At 40.3% G+C, this 20896-nt stretch overlaps 1 protein-coding gene across 1 annotated transcript; it reads right to left on the bottom strand.

The window, feature by feature from the left end:
- Window positions 1-1055: 1055 nt before the first annotated feature.
- On the bottom strand, window positions 1056-19771 carry dnai3 (dynein axonemal intermediate chain 3). Its single transcript, XM_076725823.1, has 22 exons — window positions 19711-19771; window positions 16373-16557; window positions 15584-15688; window positions 15118-15246; window positions 14807-15006; window positions 14352-14468; window positions 13734-13930; window positions 13024-13139; window positions 12209-12298; window positions 11863-11952; window positions 10259-10378; window positions 9154-9227; window positions 7316-7469; window positions 6924-7011; window positions 6693-6701; window positions 4868-4986; window positions 4302-4362; window positions 3813-3943; window positions 3412-3622; window positions 2885-2976; window positions 2555-2671; window positions 1056-1187 (listed from the first exon to the last, which is right to left on the bottom strand). The coding sequence occupies exons 1-22, from the start codon at window positions 19769-19771 to the stop codon at window positions 1056-1058; spliced, it is 2598 nt and encodes an 865-aa protein (XP_076581938.1).
- Window positions 19772-20896: the final 1125 nt, after the last annotated feature.

The raw sequence follows: 20896 nt of genomic DNA, 5'->3' as shown, positions 1-20896 counted from the left end.
ATTAGTGGAAAATTCTTAGCCATGTAAACAGCTCAGTGGGAACACTGTCTCTTTCAGTATACGGGCAAAAAAACAGACAAACTGTGCATGTAAACAAAGTCAATGTAACAGGCTGCTTCAAACCTAGAGTTGATATGAAGTTGTTCTGTTGTACAAAGAATTGCTTTTTTACACATTCAGCAGATACAAAGCGACATGGTCATACATTTGGCGATGTGATTCAGACCACCCGGTAACTCCTAACTCTGTTTTGGTGTCCACCAACTCCTGGGGGAAATATCTGACTCTTCAGATGCTAAATACTCCATGATGTTCACCAGCTAGTTGCTAACTGTTTGTTAGCCCTTGGGAGCTGGGCAGGTAGTGCACAGTGGATTTTCAGAGCTTTTTGCCTGCTGTGGTTCAAAGCGCGGTGGATGAGAGCAATGAGGCTGATCCAAAACAAAACAGCTGAATGAAAACCATGTCTCCCATCAAGGTTATGACGGGAGACTAATAGCTTTTGCATTACGGGTCCCCTGTCTGTGGACTGTGACTTCTAAATTCCTTCTTAAGAAAGAATTACTTCATTAACAGCACACAAGACGAGCCATTCAAAATTGATGTCTGTACTAGAGCAGCTTTGAACAACAGATTGATTTCATGAAATTAAAGAGCCATAAAATGACTTGCTGCCAAGGTCAGATCCTTGAAGTACTCCAAACTGTTTCCGTTGGGAGTGGTGGTGCAGAGGGCGCTAATGGATGGCATTACCCAGTAACTAGATCTCAGATGGGTGGATGAAAAAAATCCATCAGTGACCCTGAAGCTCCAACACACAAACGGTCTGAATGTTGATGGCAGAATCAATTTACAAGAATGTTCAATGTTCTCATAGTTCACATTTAAATAGTGTGTAGATCGTATTTCAATGAAAACACAAATAATCACAAATAATGTGAAAACAATAACAAAGATGTAAACCTTTGGGTTTTCATAAAAACCAACAAATTTCTGAAAAAAATAAGCTGTTTTCATGTAGAATGTGTGTGTGAATGTCGGTGATCTGGGGTATCTTATGTGTCGGCAGTAGCTGGCCGCAGGCCGATGCTCTTCAGGATGCTTTCCTCCAGCGTCAGGTGATCACTGTACTCCTTCATGTTCAGTTCTTTAATGTCCTCCACAGACTTTGCTGGCTTGTCAGGCTCCTGGGGATGAAAATCAGACAAGAACTATAAGCAACATGCAGCAAACGATGGGCCACTTTAAACAGGTTTTTATCAAAGAGCTGACATTTTCTCCTCCTTGCAGCAGACAGGTTGAGGTCATATGTAGCTTACATCTTATAAATCTAAATTAACAGCTACATTTTCTTGCTTCTGAATTTCAGTGTCTTGATTTTTAATGAACTAACACAAATACTAAACACTGATATCAAGCAAAATATTAAATCTTCCAGCTGTCCTAAAATAGAAATACTTTCCTAATGTGGGACACTTAAATGGAATACAACATCAGTTATAATTTTGTCAGTTGGAGCTCCAGCTCAGATGAGACATGTACACAGACGATCCTGCACACGCTCATCCACACACTCGCTTTGCACACATTCACACTGACAATGCAGAAAAACAGTAATTATACTGTTTTGTTTGCATTAAATTCCTGAGGCGTCTTGTCCCGGTCCTGTGACAACAGACGCTGGAAGTAAACATAACACTATACGTGGGAAGTTTATGGCCGATGTGAGATTACTGGAACAACAAAAAACAAAGGCTTCACGTGCATTCAGAACTGTCATCCAGTGTAAGATTAAAACAGTTATCCACTGAAAGATTTAGCTTCTATTGTTAGCAGACAGACTGCCAGGCACTGATGATCAATAACTATAATCTCCCTGGAGCCCAGGATCAAATGATGATCTGAATGAATTAAACATGTGGGGTGAGAGAGAGAGAGAGAGAGAATAAGAGAGACTGAAACAGAGGAGGCAGAGAAAAAAGGATGGCGTACTCCAGCTTTTCCAGTGTCAACTTTGAACTGGTGTACACACTTTAACTGGGCCAATAAAAAGCCTTTGTAGGCCTTACTGAATGCTCAGAGGACTGTTCGTCAAAATGAGTGAGGTTTGAGTTCAGCTGAGGACACGAGTTCTCATTCAAGGTCGCTCTAATGGTGAATATTGATGGCTGGGAGAGCAATCATTGTGCACTTAGTCAGTCTAGATCACCTCAGTCTGCATGAGGATCCAAACCCACAGCCCTGCATCAGTGGAGGAATGTAACTAAGTACATTTACTTAAGCACTGTGTGTAACAGCAAAACTGAGGTACTTGTACTTATCTTGAGTCCTTTCTTTTCATGCAACTTCCTGCCTGTACTCCACTACTCCTTACTTATGTAACATTTTCAATGCAGGACTTTTACTTGTAACAGACTATTTTTACTGTGTCTTATTAGGACCCTTATACCGTCACCACCTTTGCCCTCTATAAACAAACTCCTTGCTGTGCCCTATGTCTCCTGTGATGTCTGCACAAAGCCTGTTGACTCTACAGTCAGAATCCACGGCTCACCATCGTCTTCTTGAGTTCTTCAGCTTCCCTCTTCTGTGTCGCCCATTGTTCCTCCCTCCTCAAAAAATCCTTCAGCCTATGCTCCTCCAGCTCAAAGTATTTCCTTACACTCAAACTCTGTAGACAGACAAAAGAGAAGGTTAGCAGTTCAAATATATGATATAGAGTGTTCAGGCAGCCATTAGATAAACTCATGACCAATAACACAATAAGCCATAACTGTGACAACACCTGTCATTAGAAATCCATACATGTGGACCAGCAGAATGTCAAGTAAACAGGAAACTCTTCCTTAAAGTGAATACATAGGAGGTGGTTGGACTGTCTCACCTCGCTCTTGGAGGGAACATAGAGTGCCTTTGGGATTTCTAACACCCGGACCATTCCAAGGTCGTCAGCCACAGCCAGGAAGTGTTGCTTGGCTGTTACAAAAACAAAAACAAACAAACAAAAAAGTAAAATCAAGGGTTAGGGGTTATGGTTAAATCTCACAAGGAACTTATGACCAAGTCAGCGAAAATCTAAATAAAACAGGGAGGCAGGCACTTTCTGTATGTTAGCAGCAGCAGCAGCAGCAGCAGCAGCAGCAAGAGAGTGTATAAGAGAGAATGATATTTATGTTATTTGATTGGATTCATGTTTTAAATATCTTACCTTCTCTTACTCCTTATTTTATTTGTTATTATCTTTCATATATTTTATTGTTTTGTTATTGTCTTCATTGTTTTCATATTCCATTTTCAGCAGTGATTGATTGACTGATTGACACAGCTTGTGTGCTTGTGGCTTTCTGCCTAAATTTCTCAATTTATTGTCATTTAAACAGACATTATTGTAGTAAGACGCCAAGCACTCACAGGAAGCGATCCAGGGTTTGATGCACGTAACCTTGACATTGGCGACATGGTGTGCGCTGATGTGTGTAGGTTCACTTGTTTTTTCCAGCAGGTTCCACACCTCAATGCTGCCATCCTCTTTCCCAATGAAGAAGACAGCTGGTCGGGATGGGGACCAGCACCCTGCGGTGCACACCTGCTCAGAGCTTGGTGACAGGATGATGGGGCCGTCCTGGATGTTATAGTTTGCAAAAAGTCAAATATTAGATTTAAAATGCAATAAATATGACCTGTTGATTGAAGACTGAAGGATTGAGTCTAGGATATCTTAATTGTGTAATTATGTGTAAGTTTATTCAGCTAAGCTTGTGGATATGCAGTTAGCTTTTTGCTACTGCAGTTGAAGTGATGGGTGTTGTTACCATGACTCCCTCCTTCCAGATGGCGAAGTTCCAGCCTCCCGTTGTCAAAATAATGTCTCTGAAGAAGGGTGACCTCTGTACTGTATTCACCAACCAGTGATGAATGCTGAAACAGTGGAGGGGCTTGGCACCTAAGACAGAGGAGAGACAGGAAGAGAAGGTGCACCACAGAGGTAACAGGGCAATGCAACACAAGGAGCAATTAACCCTCTGGGTCCTGTGATCACATTCAGCATGGCTGCCGAGCCAAAGATTTGACTACAGTGCTTGTGGTTATTAAAAAAAAATAAAAAAAATATGGACATAATTGTTTCTATGATTAAAGTGATTACTGTCAATATCGTCTTATGTCACAAGACTTTGAGGATATTGGTACTGAACATTAGTATTGAACAAACTCCACTTTGGTCTCTGGTACACTCAAGAATACACAGTTTGCAGTTCATGGGTTTATGTTCCTTTCAACTCCAATAGTCAAGCCGTACTTACTGTGCAGCCGCCCAAAATCGTCCTTCCCCAGTTTCCAGTCAGTGTAAACAATCTCCCCGTCCTGTTAGTAAAACACACATTATTAATGTTACAAGGAAATATGGAATGAAACTGTACATTTTATATTTTTTCTTCTTTTCCTTCTTTTGTTAACAGTGCTGTTAATAATACTGTTATAGATGTGTTCTAGAAATATAACCTGAACAGTTCATCTTCCACTACATTAATTGTTCTATGTTTTTGAAATGAGAAATGGCTCAAAATGTAAAATATTTATTTTGGAACACACAGTATTTGTAGTTGATTAAAGTCTCAGTTTTGAAAGAGAAAAATGACAAAATAAAAATTGATGGTAATTTAATGATACTTTTGTGGGTTTTTTCCACTATTTTAATAGATCTGTCTTTGTTGCATTATTTATATCTTCGAGCTCAAAAACTCTTGACGGCTCACAGTGAAGAATGATTTCCTCAGGCCAGTTTGGTCATCTTATTAAGATCATTCAGCAGTGGTACTGAGGTAAAATACTGCTTGATGTTGTGGATTTTACGAGTAGGAATATTTACCTCTGTCCCAATATAGAGCTTGGTATTGACATCTTCCAGAGTTGTGAGTGTTTTAGCTGAGGGCACTCTGAGCTGGCTGTAGGCTGGGATGACTTCTGAGCTATCAGTATTTTCATTGGCTTCTCCTGTCGGGGGAGACGGCCATGGGGGAGTGTATGGAGTGGGGTAGAAATAAGGTAAGGTTAAAAGTTCAACCCATACTTTTTTCTTTGTAATGTTCACAGGCATTTTTCCATCAGTCAAGTGAAGTAGCATGGTCCTCAGAATGCTGACAATACACTGCAGAAAACTACAGGGATAACACAACATTTACACAAACAGAGCACTTGTTTTTGCTTTGGTCAACTGGCTCATGACTGGCTTTCATGCAGCTACCTTGATTGCAAAGATTCCCAAACCAAAGACAACACACCAATATGGGAAAAACAACAGGCAAGCACTTGAAAGCACAGGACAGTCGGACAGACAAGAAACATTTAAAAACAATGACTATTTATTTAAAGTAAGGAAATAAGAGCGATTGAACAGTGGTGTTGGTACAGCCTGCTCTGTAATCTGACCATGAACAAGACGACAGAAGGACAAAAGAGCGGGAGGTGGGGAGGGGTACAGCTGAGGTGAATGGGTTGCTAAGGGGGAGGTATGAAGGGAGTGGGAAAGAGAGGAGGTGGAGGTGGGAGTGAGGATTGTGGCAAGAAGGGGGGACAGTAAGCGAGAAGGGTGGGACGGTTGAGATAGGCAGGACAGGTTGTGAGGGAAGAAGCTTTTTCCATCACAAAAGCCTGACTGTCTATCAGGGACAGTGCAGGACTATCTGTTCACACCCCCTTAATCAGCACGCTGCTCCCAATCAAGTCTCAGCCTCACTCTGCCAGATTAGCTCTTGAAGGTCAGATCAGATTACCCCATCGCACATCTTCTAAATCCACTTTCCCCGAGTTAAGATGTGTGTAAAGATATGAGACAGATGATACAGCACGGCTTCAGATGTAGATATAGATTCACCTTTACCACACTGTGCTGCTGCTCAACTGTCGCTTAATCCCCACGAGGGGTTGCTCACAGAAACTTGGTGTGGAACATCACGTGGTGTTGTTGCAAAGCAGAGTGAAGCTTTCTGACACTGGCTACTGCTGTAAGTGCAAGTGAGTCCAGCATCAGTGATGGCACAGAACAAAATGCTGGAGGTAGAGCTCAGCGAAAGAACAGCGTAGACTCAACCAATAGCAGCCAAACATAGTAGCACCAAAGTATTAAACACACAGGGATTCATTAAAACCTTAATAACAGACAGCCTGTGTGCTGCTGAAAAAAAGCATCAGATTTATTGCCTCAGTTAGTGAACATATTAATTCTGTAACTGCCAGCTAGCAAAGCTGTATTTATGGTGGCAGACCTTCAGCCAGACAAAGACAGGCCTCTTCTTGACCAGCCAGGACACACATGATCATCTTCTGGCCCTCGAGGAGCCTGAGCAGCATATTGCAAAGAGCTGACAGTCAGCAAGGCTAATGCTCAGCAACTATGAGGGCCTTGTTTTGGAAGTATCGCTTAATAAAGTGCTATGAAACCGGAGGAGAGAAGAAGGAGACAGACTGAGAATGAGAGTACCTGAGGGCTGAGTGAACCCTGCTCCACTGATCACTGTGCTCAGCCATCCAAAGCGCAACTCAAGAATGCAAGATCTCCCCAAAACGTACTAGCTGTCATGCACACACACTTTGTGTTTTATATTTTCAGCTTGCAAACTGAATTTTGCTTTATTACATACTTCATCCAGGTTGGTGTGTGTGTAACTGTGACCAAACAGCCATCTCTTTCGGACAGTCTGCTGCTTTCTCAAAGTGACTGAGCGACTGTGTGAGTGAGTAATAACCCACTTTCACCAGGCGCTTCACATCCAACAATAAAACCATAGCATTTATTGCACAAATCACTGTAATTGAGTAATGCTCGTTTATGTGACTGGTTGTAGGAAAAGGGAGAGATGGTGCAACAGACAGAAGCAAACAAACCGAAGCAGCCAAAGGGTAAAATCCCTCACCTGTGGTCTGACCTGTATTATTACTATTACAGGTGTAGTGTTCCAGGCTGAACTTCAAAGGAGCGTATTCTCCAGCGGTATCGATCTTTGGCAAGGAAACCTGACACACGGCAGAGAGGAAGACTACTTTTGACATTTGAAGAACTCACAGAGACTAAACATTATCTAAAACAAAATCAGACTGTGCTCCAGCAACTGCATGCTGAAAAGCATTAAATGAAGCCACATTTGAATACATAGAAATACACAGATAAATACACAAAGAGCTTTTAAATGTAAGTTGGAAATAGTGTTATAATGTCATAATGTGCAGAGCTTAATCTTCGGAAACTACAGAATACTAATTTCAATGAATTTAAAGTCAAATGATGCCATTTGTATTGCACTCTCAAACCCTGCAGTACCCTGAACAGAGGTTTCCAAGTCCGCTCCAGGTGTTTGAAAGTGTCAGGGACACTGTAGGCTGTCAGGTGCATCTTCTGATCCACATTCTGCTTCCTGTCTGACGCTGACTGGCTCGACAGTTTTTGCGCTCGCACATCCCAGAACATTAAAGTGCTTTAGAGGAAGAGGGAGACACAAATGAACAGTGGAATGACAGAAACTTCTCCAAATGTGGTGACAGCCAATAACTGCAGACAGTGAGCAGTATTTTGGAATCCCATTGAACTCCTTCACCACCAATCAGTGGACATTACCCAGACTTCCAAATATATAACAAGCAGTTTATACTTATATCAAAGCTACACACATCTGCTAGAGGCTGATACTTCATCATAACTTAACTGAGTGACAGCTTCTGCAGACTGTAGTCACAAACACAGTCCACTCCCAAAACAAACTGCTCCCATTAACAGTGACAACATGTGCTGTATTAGCTGAGGTTACACAACTATAATAATAATAATAATTAACATTTCACTGCTCAGACACAAAAAAGATCTACTGGAAATGTCTGTCATTCTCATGGATGCTGAAAACCTCTGTCATGTGCCCATTATACACATATCAGAGCTTCAGAATATGTGACAATAATTCACTAACATGTGTGATACAAAAAATGATGATTGCCAGTGTACTGCTGACAAACACTGAGTCTAATAGGACCTGCAATCTGGCTACAAAAGACAATCCCCACCTGCACAGCTCTTATATATTTAACTGGCACAGTATGTTCACAGGGGGATGACAAGCCAGCCTGGTGTTGTTTTTGTTCATGCTCCTATAAGTCAACTCCCATGGACTGATGCTGGTTGTTGAGTATCATAGTGGCCCTCACACAGTGGAGGAAAGTAACTAAATTTACTCAAGTACTGTTCTTAAGTACTATTTTGACAATCTTTTATTTAAATTTTCTGCTAATTTGTATTTTATTCCACTACAATTCAGAGACAAATATTGTACCTTGAACATTCAGATTGATTTTACAACACATAATCAATCAATAAGTAGTTAAATCTAGCTCCACCTTTACCTGCTGCACAATTAAAGTGATGTACACATTAATGCATAAAAATCAATAATCTAATATACACTGTTCTGAAATGGACCATTGTGCAGTTACTACTTTTACTTTTGGTACTATGTTTCGATGCAAATACTTTTGCACTTTTACTCTACTTTGTAAAATTTTGAATGTATGACTGTGATACTGCTATTTGTACTTAAGAAAAAAGGTCTGAGTACATCCACCTTCTTCTTCTTTCGCCACTATCCTCACGTGGAACATAGTGTTATTGTTATAAATTAACACAATTTACAAACATCACGTACGTCTATGAAATTAATGTGGGCAGCTACAAATGGGTTTGTGTATGGTAGATCATAAAAGGTATCAGTTGAAAAATAGTCTGATTTTTGCAGAACATAAGACGCCAGTCATTATGATACAAACACAAACTCCAACAATGCTGGCAAAACAGCTTCCACTGGTATCCACAATGCCAAAACCCCACACAAGCACAGCTGACCTTTAACTACAAGTCAGTCAATGATCATACTGAACTCTGCAGACAGGCAAAAAGTGAAGAGTGAGGGGGAATAATAAGAAAAGGAAGACAGAGACAGATGCTCTGCACCTGGCCGTAGCTGCCAACCATAATCTTTTGAATCCAGCAGATGTACTGTATAAACAAACAGGCATACTTGTTAAGTCAAACTCTGTCATATATCCTTTAGTTATATTAGCTACACGCTGACAGCATTTCATAAATCTATCATTTAAATGGAACATTTCACCTACCAGTCAGGGGAGCAGGTGATAACCTGGACAGAAATCTTATACTTGTTCTCCACTGGTAAGCCTGACCTGGTCACCTAGTCAGAGAGAGAGAGAGTTACAAAATCAACATGTCTGTCAGGCTCAGGAAGGTAAAGAGCTGATGCTAGTGAACAACGCCTCTGAAGATATATGGGAGCTTAATGTGTCCCCGGGGGCACTTTGATGATTGCCTTACTTACTTATCCAGATGAGTGCCAGCGGTTGTCATGATTTATTACAATTAGCTATAGAAACGAGGGATAGGCGCCAATAGAAAACCAGAAGTATAATGTATTCGTTGTTAGATTTTTAGAAACACTAAAAACAAGCTCAGGTTCTGAAGACTGAAATAGTTCATTGAATCAGCATGAGCATGACTTCATTATGACTGAATGAATGCTTTTGGCTGCTAGCATTTGCTTGCACAGATATTATTATACTTGCTTGCACTGGGTTACATATTTAACACCAAAGTGTCAAGGCAGCAACTATCACGACATAATATCAGCATGACCAATTGTGTTTTTCATAGTTTGTTCCTGTTGGTTGTGTTGTGTCATCCTTCACTCCCTTCCTCTTCACTTGACTAAGTCCTATCATCATGTCCTTAGTGTTACATTCTAACCTGCTTGACTACTCTGCGCCCATTGTTTCCTTTATAGTCTTGTTTACATTCAAGCAGCTTTTAACCTTTCTGATTAAGTCTGTCAATATTCAGAAACTAGATATAGAAGTTATTAGAGCAATAAGACCTGACCCTGTGGTGTTCAATGTTTTATTAACAATGTGAGACTTCGGTGGGGAAGATTACAGTTTACTCTAGCTGCCTCCGGTATGTTAGAAGCTATGCCACAGTGTTTACATTAGATATGTAAAAAGAAGCTTGAGATCAAGAAAAGCACTGCTGTGTGGTCACACAAAACACCTTTTATTAATCAAGATAGGCCAAATGAAATACTGATTAACCTTGTGGAATGTTCCAGCACCTTCCCAATGCACTCCTGATGGAAAATGTCAAGACGTGACTATCTACAGTCTGCCTATTTCATGTCAGATCCGCAGTTATTATCCCTTCCTACCCCCTTACCTCAAACGTTGGTGGCAGCCACTGGACATCAGTAATTGGTGCTTTGTGGCTGCTCTCTATAGCAGACACTGCACAGTAACGCACGACAGGAGTCTCATTCTCTTTGTTCTCATCAAGGTCCTGGTGGGAGGTCAGACACAAAAGGCACAGCACATACAGTGAGCTCTGACAATTCAATCTAAATACAAAGACGTTCTACAGCGGTGAACAACCGTCCTAAAATGGTCCTGCTGGATATTTAGATTTAGCATGCTCTGTATTTGTTGATGCAGAGCACAAACTAATTACGTATACTGCAAAACAAATTTTGAAAGATCATGGCTTTAATCCAGAAACATGAACAGAATGTATAACAGCATGGAATGGAAATTCAAATAACGCTGGTGTTAATAGTAATATGGATTGTGGCACAGTTATTGCAACAAGGTACAATAGCAGCTCAACATTTAAGAAACTGCTGCTAGTTTGAGCAGAGCACCTGCAGATGGATCTGAACAGAACACAAATGTATACAGAAAGATTTTAATTCTTCGTTTATCTGACGAGCTAGCGACAGGTGCTGGTGTAGCGCAGCTTTCACAGCACTCAACATTGAAATAAAGACTTTTAACAGATACAAATGCCATTGTTTACACTGCAAACACAAGGGAGGGAAGTGATCTGATTAGCTTGCGTGTTATCTGTTATGGGGACAACCTATGGTCGAGGATGGAAGGCCTGTGTAACAGCTGGAGCATGTTAGCTGATGCTGTTGACTCTGGGGAATGAAGAGCAAACAAGGACAAAGACAACAGAGGGAGGTATGGAGGGTGAGAGAGGGGAAAGCAAAAAAGGAAGTACCGAGGACAGGGATGGAGACAGCTGTTCCACTGTAGAGGCAATGAAAACACACAAAGCAAATGGGGGCTAGACGATGGGGGCATATGTGTCTATTTAAATACAGCAGCTGAGTGGAAGATGTGAGTGGAGGTCAGGCTTTATGGGACAGAATGGCTTTAATATTTGGTGTCTTGATGTCTCGACAGGCTATGGTGGATTCAATGCACTTGCTATATTGTACGTTTAAATTTGAGCTCTAGTTATGGCAGATATGTCATGAAAATATTAGTTTACTATGATGTCAAGCCAAAAGACACTCTTTGAAGTTTCAGTCTTTAGTCAAGAGTTTATTCAGTTCGATCACTTTGTTCTGTCTGGGGCGTCTGTACGAGCCATGAATGGGTTGCTTTCGTTCAGCCGTGGGGTCATGGAATGATATAAACTTGCTTGGGATTAGTGTGATTGTGGAACTAGTTTTGACAGCTGTGGCTGGCTTGAAAAGGACCATTAGGCCAATGCATTCCCATCTAATGAGAGGGTGAGGATGAGGAGGCAACTCAGGAGTCAACGTATCATCATCTCACTCTGTCATACAGCACCACTGAAGAGTACAGCCTGTCTTTTACAGCAAATATGCTGCATGCTTTGATAAACCAAGCTGACATCATCATGAGCAAAAGAATTACAGTAACTGATACCACATGTTGTGCACCAACTTGGACACAGAACTCCATGTATTACTGTACCGACATTGTGCACATTAGGGACAGGATATGGGTACTTACAAATGTGTCAGTGTTGACAGAGACCTTTTTGCCACTAGGCTGTGTTCCCTGTAAGCGTGTGACGTGAGCAGAAATGTCCCACAACACAACCTGAGACAACAGCAGCACAAAAGCAGTCAGTGGAGATCAAATATGAATAAATATGATCAAATGACAATGAAAAACAGAATGGGAACAGAAATAACATACAGCAACAAGTACAGGTCAGACTAACATGGCAACATCTATCTGATAAATCCTTTTGATTTCTAATCGTTTTAGTTCATTCTGAAAGTGCTAAGGTACAAAAACTACTAGAGGGCAGAAAACGGAGCAGATGCAGAGAGAGCAGAGTCATAGTCAGCACCTGGCCATTTATGCAGCCGCCAACAATAATATTTGGATCAGAGGGGCAGAACTCAAAGGCAAAAATGTCATCTGGGCACTCCAGCAGCAACTGCAAACAACACAGAAAACCCACATACACAGGGCAGAAATATTACATTTCAAAGCAGACATTTCCACGTATGGGTGCTTGCCATCCCAAGTATTTATTCATTCTAGTCTTTCCATAAAAAGTCCACGTTCTAATCCACTAAATCAATGCATATAGTAGCTTCCATTTCACTAAGCATAAGGGAAAAAAGATCCAGGAGGGGCAGGGTGGTATTACAGTACAGAGAAGTCATTGTTGGGCACCATGTTTAAAGCTGCTGAATGTCAGAATTAGCAGAAAGACTGAACTACAGCACTTTACTCCACACTCTGAATAAATATATTTTCCATTATATATATGTACACAGTACCCTTTGGCAACCTTTGGCTCTAGCAGACAGTGAAAGCATGACACATGCACCAGAGAAGACATACGTCATTCAGAACTCATATTACATTGTGAGTGATTTAGCAGCTCAGTTTTATTGATTGAGAGCCTGGGTCAAATCAATAGAGCCTCTCAAATTTTGCCAAAGTAAATAATGGTCTTGAATGACAGAAAAAAAGCAAATCCTTTCAGCCACGTCTTATCAAAGTGTGTCTCAAACAGATATGAGGTGATACAGGAGAGAATTTGCTTGTGACCTGTCAACGAGAGAGAGAAATCCGGTCTCATCAACCCCTTTTTAACCTACTGGTACACTTTCCACATTCATTCAGATGATCCCTCTCATATACTTTCCATACCTGGGGGTTAGAGGGGCTGGAGAAGCTATAGAAGAGAATGAGAGAGGATCTGACGGCAAACGTGGACTTGTTCACTCGCTCCTCCTTTTTCTCTGTCAAAGCCACAGCTACCACACCTGCCACATCAAAAACACACCATACAATGCATCAACCACACTGCAGCAGGAAAATTAATGTTAAATATATTTACAGAGTCTTTTTAACTTTACTGATTGAGAAATTGGTGACTCCCCTCTGATCCCTTCTTTCAATAACACATATTCGCACTAATCACATGTTTCGACACTGATATTATTTTTCTGGATCTTGCTGAAAGCCTACTTTATGGGTGATGACAGCTGGGCAATAGTACAAAGCAGTAATAAAGAACTATAATGCTTTTACAATGGATGAGGATTTCAAATTATATTATACTTGTCAGTGACAGCGAGATAGTTATATTTATTGGCAGCACGGTCAATCAACACAACCCTTGGCCACGTTTTACAACTTGATGGCATTATAGACAGTTAAAACCATAATCTCCTAAACGCTGGATCCTCCCCTACACACAAGGCATCAAAATTGACCTAATTTGCTCTGATACACTAATTAAAGTAATCTGATGCAAATAATGTTAGAACTGACAGTCAATATTTTGGAGTAAGCAAATGTCCTCTGTTCAAATCTGGTGGACAAGTCTCTCCCTTGACTGTGATTTTGCTCTTTACCATAAATTGTAGGATGCCAGTTAATGCTGCTGATTTTCTTGTCCTTAGTGTAGTTCTGGTCTGTGAAGGCCTGATAAAGCATCAACCCTTCGGAAACCTTCTCAGACCAGTCACCGTCATCAGCGACTGTGCCCAGAGCTTTATAGTCATCTGAGAACACGTTCATGATCTCTTCCTGCTGAAGGGCTTGCATAACCCTGCAAAAAAAGGACATTTTTTAGGTAAAACTGTTAGAAATGTATACAGAATTTTTCATTATCCTCCATCATCTTCCATCTCAAAGTCAAACTGCAAAGTCTTCTAATGCTCCAGATGTTATCTTATCTCTTTCCCTGACCCAAAGGAAGGTCGGGGGTGTGGGAAAGTGTAAGATTACAATGTATCATTGCTCTGAAGGCAAATATAACAACACAAAATACAGTGGAAGGTGAAGGTGTCTGCCAGTAACCTAAATGTATTCCTCTTGAAAATTCTAATGGCAATAATGGATGGGTTTGAGTACCCTAAGGCCGATGCAATAATGTATGAGTGAGTTGACTGTCACTCTTCCTCTACAATATATCTTCCCTTAAGAAGCAGACTGGAGACACCATGAATTACTGGCATATATCATTTTACCTGGGCGTCACTGAGCTGCAAAAATTCTTCAGACTCTCAGACTGGAGGATGTTCTCCTTTTCTTCATCACTTAACTCTCTTGGCACGTACTGGGTAAAGCTATTCCTCTGGATCTTCCTATAAAGTGGGCAGAAAATAATCATACAAAACGTTTGTGGAGATGGAGTTACTATTAAAACAAATGAAGAGAAAAACAACGTGATGATTGCTCTTTCAAGAATGTGTCTATAATATATGACTATGTAATCTGCACCAGCTAAACATAAGACATACAGGCATTAATTGCAGAAAAACATTCACAAAGGGAATGAATATCGCATTCATTATTAAAGTCTTATTTTCTTACTAGATTAAAACAGGTGAAAGCATTTCACCAGACTGGCACATGCTGTGCTTTCCAGTGCTTCCCCCGAGTAGAACAAACTCATTTTCTGTGTGCTGATTTACTGGCATACCATTGTGTCTGAGCACTGCTGCTCTGCAGCCTGGGAACAGCCTGCATCCCGCAGTCCCTCTGCATCTGCTTGATGCTGAATCTGCTGTCTTGATAGGAAGCACACGCTAGGTAGCCATCCTTAGCATCTGCAGTGTTGCGGTCAGAAAAACAGACTGGTACCCCAAACTTCCTCCGCACTCTGGAGAACTTGTACCACAGCTGACGATGAAAAGCAGGCAGAACAAAGAGGTGCAACGGAGGGACAAGAGAAAAACATCAAATGTAATATTCATGTAATATGTATTTCATGTATTTTATATACTGCAGTACCTTTTTTCTGGTCTCTTTGATGGATTCTTTATCTATTTCCTGCTCACTGCCAAGAGGTATCCATTGCTTTGGTTCTGGGGTTTTACTGACTTCTTTCTCAAACACTTCTGGTGTCTCAGGCCCTGGGGGCTGCAGAACACACAGAGAATTACAAGAATGTATAAATATAGTTTATAGTTTCTTTTTTATAGTTAAACCTGAAATTTCCCCACACAGTCCTAGTGATAAAATGTTTGAACTAGAGCAAGATAGTGAAGTAGTTTTAGAAGTATTTTATTGAAATCACCCAGAAAACATTCCTGCCTACAGAACTGAAATAAAATACTGGCCCCACACTGTTGCCCATATGTTCATGACAAATGACTTACTAGGAAAATGTCATATAAACATCTTTAGAACAGTTCATGCTAAAATCTAGCAGACAAAATGAGCCTTGTTACCATAACCAAAACTAGTGTCTGCTTACACTGAGGATTCTGTCCTTAGCTTCTGGTGTGAGAACCAGGTAGAAGCTCTGATCATAAGTGAAGTCCCTGTCAAAAACCAGCAACATCTCATCCTCTGGGTAATCCTGTCAGATAAAGAAATTAGGAATTCACAACATTCAGACAAAGCTTGTTTAGACAATTAATGTGCGGTATTTGAATAGGTTCTGACAGGAAACTTGATACAGCAGTAGTTTAGTATCATTCATCAATATTACTTACTCATTATTATTATCACAATCACTATTATCATTACTCAACATAGTGGACAGCACAGTGAATAGGGGATTTTAGACATGAAGACTGATATTGTGGGATGCAGAAACGTCAGGCCTTGGCTGTGTCCCAAATAATAAAGCTGACATTACTTAGGACACAGGACAGATGAGTGTGTATGGGTCCCTTAGGGCACTCTCTGGTCTCATCAGAGTAATGTGTTGTGGTAGAAAGAGGATGAATGCATAAAGTAAGAGTGGTGTTTATGTGTATATGTGTATGTATATACAATATATTTATGTATATGTATGTATGTACGTGTGTGTGTGTGTGTGTGTGTGTGTGTGTGTATATGTATGTATATAGATGGATGTGTTTGTATCTATGTGAATATTAAACCTTTTGCCCTATTTTCTTTCACTCTCCCTCTTTTAATATGCTGTTGTTTTCAGCTGGTGGTCTGTTCCCACAGCCCTTAACTTAGGGTCTGTGTATCATCACAGTGTCTTGGGGGTATTGTCTGAGGGATCTGTATGACAATGGATCAGCCTCACCAGCACAAACTGCTTCACAGGGCTGAAATCGGACACTGCAGCTCTTGTCTTAATGTCCTGTATGATGTCGTCTTTTTTCAGCAGCTTGTAAGGGCTCTCCGCTGTGACGTCCTCATCAGCAAGGCAACCAAAGAGCTCCTGGGTGGCTGATGTCAGGACCATGGGGAAGATATCATCAGGGTGACCTTGGTGAGAGAGATGACAATCAATAAAGACAAGCAAGATGGTAGACAGAAGAAATTATAGACTGCAAATCAGCTAGATTTACCCCTCCCATCTTTGTGAGTACACAGTACTTACACAGTAAGAACAATGGATGCTAGATCTAACTAACTGTTTTTAGATCTTATTAGTGTTTTGGCAAAGCACTCAATAATAGCATCAATTGTTTTTTATCATGAGGGCTACAGGGCTACTGTTTTGATTTTTGTATCATTGGTACTTCTTTTGAAATGTCTTTCAAACACAAAATCAACAAATGAAGTCTACCACATCAATAATTACACATTCATCTAAAAAAATAAATAAATGTATTTACCCAGAGACACTGTGTATTCATATGCATTTATGAATGCAGGTAAAAGGCCTCATAAAGAGTCAATCTTAAGAATCAATGTGAAACCATAAGTCAAGTTGTTTTTGTCAGATGGCAGAAGATTGATATGGTGCTGATAACAATGATAATGAACAACGTGTTTAATTGTCATGTCTATGTGTCTATGTCTATATGTGTCTACCCCACAGACTGTACAAAACAAATTGCTGTCATCATCTGTGCACCCAAAAAACATCCTTCTGAAATGAACTGTGCAACTATCATGTGTTTAAGTCACTGAAATAATTGTTTGCTGTTGTTGTCGTTGCTGAGGCTGGAGGTGACAAGATGGAGCTGTTAAAACAAAAATCTAAATACTTCATTTCTAATTATGTCCTGCATATAGTCTGTGTTTTTCCTATCTTCAACAGTTTCATGTGAATGGAAAAAAAATCAGGAGGTTGAGAACAGGTTTCAACAACACACAGTGCTACTAGTTGGTTTGCAGGTCAGGTACTGAATATTATACAGACTAAAATGAGTTATATGTATTACAGGGATCACAGAGTGAGACAGGACTGACAGGAGTGCCATAGAGGAAAACAGAATGGTTGTAGAAACAGACGAAACAGCGCTGAAAACAGAGACACAGGCATGATGAGTAGAAAAGAGCCTAAACCTCACTTGTCTAGAAAATATTCAATCAATGTAGGCTTTAAAGTCACAGATTTTGACACAGATTCGTGCACCTACACTTTGGATCAAACGCACAATGATGCCTCTGATCTTTCACCTTCCCCTCCCTGCAGGGTGGACCACTCTTCAATATCACAGGATGAAACACAATCCTTGTGAATAGCCTAGATGCAATGTTCAAATGTCTGTAGGGGGAATGTTGCTGTATTTTCTACTACACTGGTATGTGAGAAGCAGATCAATAATGCATGAATTCAAGACATTAACTGTTCTGTTACAGACATCTAACCAGGACTGTTGCTATATAAAACCCTGGCGCTGCACCACCACCACTACAGAGTTTTTCTTAATAAACAATCTATGCAGACTCCTTCATATCTAAGGCCAGACTCAGTCCAGGGCACACTACAGTAAACAGGGCTCTGCATAATGACAGTTTTCATCCTGCTTGCGGTCTCTCTCTTCAAAGTCTTTCCACAAGGTTGCTGAGGGGACGCAGGGAATGCTCAAGTACAGCTTAAGTAACCACTTCCCAGCTGGGTGTGTCAACCTTTCCCACTCACACCACTTAGGCCTCATGCCAAATCATTGTAGTGGAAACTCACACCCCTCATTTCACATAGTTATGTGTCAACTATGGCATTTGTATTCATGGGAAATATTTGCTTGAGAGACAAAGAGAGTGTGATGTGCAATGTTCCATAACCCTAAAGAATGCAATAAAACTCCATTTGTAGGCTGAACTGAGGAGATATTTTAAATTTGTCAGGCCTCCTTCCTCTTGCATAATCCACTCAAGGCTAGCATTTGATACTGTAAGATACAATATTTATACTGTACCACAGTACATTGTACAGTTATGGCTGTTTGTTTTCATCTCTGTTGATACTGGTAAAGAATTTAAGCCTGAACAATAGGTATCTTTCAGTTCATTTCAGATAAGATTAGCTATCACTTATATCACCAGTATCCTTGAGAGACCTTCTGTTCGATGGTGGCATTTACACTGCATTTGTGTCAGAGGGCCACTATAAAGTATAGTCATTGCCAAATGGTGAGGACCAACTAAAAGCGTGTCCCTACAAGGTTAACCATTACACTTAAAACCTGATTTATGGGTCAAATTTAAGGTCAGGGTTAGGTCAAAGTTTGGTAAATTTAGCACTTATCTCCTGCATGTTAAAGCTGAAAATTGGTGAAACTAATGAATAAATGTACAAAACAGAGCCAGTGTGAATATGAGGACTCTTAACACCTTTTACTTTTAATTCCTACAGGAGCAAATTGCCTAATCTATGGTAAAATGATACAGTGTCGGTGACCTGCATTTGACCAAAAGCATGCATTCAGGGCTGGTATGTTGACAGTAAACCTGACCATGACAATGGAGACCCACAGCTGACTAGAGAGCATGTCCAAAGGCTATGCAACAGTACACTCAAGATCACATCAGAAGAATGTATAGTGTTTCTCCAGCTCCTCAAAGACACCTCTGATTATTAGTTTCAGTCACACTTACTATATCCCTACTTCAAAGTAAGACAGTTCTTGTGATTTAGGGGTCCTATATTATCCAAGGTGAATCTGAAGAACGTCCATTCCATTAGGAGGTAATCAAATACAAATGGACTCTTATCAAGTTAAAATGAGAAACTTCTCAAACTAAATTTAAGGCATATCCTGCATTCCAAGGCTATGTAAGATTTAGGAGACCTCCTGTTTTTATAATGTGAGATTATTTCGGTTTGCTGACCTTCAGATTACCTAATATAAACCATCTGAGAACAGGTCTATGCTAAGTTTATCCAGCCGTTTTACTGAAATTGTTCACCTGTTTTTTCAAGATGGCATGAAGTAAATATTAAAGTAAGAAGAAGTTTATTATCATTGTCTCTTCTACAGCATAGGGTGGGTAAACACATAAGAAGGGAATAATCTTCTGTTACCAGGCTTTTCCACATGTAGAGGTGACTGAATCCTTTTCCCTAAAGGGGAAATCAGTGAACAGTCAGTCAACCATTTTATTTACTCCATTTGATCATCCTGAGACAGAGACGCATGAATTACATTACCTACATTAACAATTTACTAGCATTCAGACACTCACTTTTATCTTTCCCCTTACTGCCTGCACTGCTTCCTGCACTTGTCAGTCTCTTCGGTGGCATTCTTGCTCTTAAGACAGCTTCACTAATGAGAGGGAGAGAGATGACGTACAAATTCAACAACAGTCTCACATTCCTCTTTGCAAAAATCACACCATCTATTTCTTTTATTATTATTTATACACACTTTCTTTTATGCTACACACAGCGGCAGAACTGTGTCTCGCAATATCGAACGAAAGTCATTATCAATGCAACTGGCGACATCTTGTGGATGACAGGAGAATTGTCTTGTCAGGACTCCAGAATATGGAATGGAAAGCCTTTCCACTCTAATCGGTAAAGCATCACAATGAAGTCCAGCAATGAACGCATAAGGTGCATATATATTCACAGCAGACTTTTTTCTATACTTCTCTTTCTATCATTTCATTTCATTTCTATTTATGTTCTATTTTCTTTTATTGTTTTCAAAGCCTAAAAAATACTAGTCATGCAGAAAGGCTCTACTCAGTATGATGTTACATTACCTATTATTGCTGACGCATTAACGTGTGATCAGCAAATCTGTGTTGTATTTGCTCGACATGGAGCTAATTTGTGCTGCTTTATATACTGTTAGGTAAACTCATTTGTGCATCATGAGGTGAAAATTGTACTTTTAACCTTCCACTCCTGGTTAACGCTATGCCAAATGTTGTTGGACCACAATAATAGCTATTCAACATTAACTTTTACGGACTCTATCATAACGTATTGTTTGATATATAATATAAGTAAGTTTTCGTTTTATTCAGCTATTTGTTTGCTATTAGCACGCTTAGATAAGTTATAGATGCATTACATCGTCTTTCATCGGCACTGAACGAGAGAAACTTAACGATTAGCTACTGTCAGTTTCACAGAAATTAGCATACTTGCTAGTTAGCTAGCAGGGATAACAATATGGAAAAGACACTGAGGTTAAAGCGCTGCAAAATGTGTTAAAAGTCAGTTTAATCGAAGGTGCCGTTATTCTGAGTTAACGGTAACGTAAGTCACCCTCGAGCTTCGGCTACTAAACGTTACGGCTGCAATTTACTGATGGATAAATAAAGTTTACCGGTAGTTAAACCACAGCAATGAGCTCGAAATCCTCCCAACACTTCCACACCTCGCTCCTCAGAGGGACTGTTTGGTTGCCCGGGG

Source organism: Chaetodon auriga, chromosome 3 (genome assembly GCF_051107435.1).
Source record: "Chaetodon auriga isolate fChaAug3 chromosome 3, fChaAug3.hap1, whole genome shotgun sequence".
Classification (NCBI taxonomy): Eukaryota; Metazoa; Chordata; class Actinopteri; order Chaetodontiformes; family Chaetodontidae; genus Chaetodon; species Chaetodon auriga.
The sequence above is the reverse complement of the archived record's forward strand: the minus strand, read 5'-3'. Positions and strand labels throughout refer to the sequence as shown.

Bases quoted from the DNA above. Each gene is read 5' to 3' on its own strand.
- dnai3 (XM_076725823.1), bottom strand. From the start codon at position 19,771: ATGCCACCGAAGAGACTGACAAGTGCAGGAAGCAGTGCAGGCAGTAAG. The intron at 7,012-7,315 runs GTACTGCAGGGT...GCCGTGTGTCAG, and splicing joins CTTGGAAACCTCTGTTCAGG to GTTTCCTTGCCAAAGATCGA. The intron at 2,977-3,411 runs GTGAGTGCTTGG...TTTTTGTAACAG, and splicing joins CAAACCCTGGATCGCTTCCT to CCAAGCAACACTTCCTGGCT.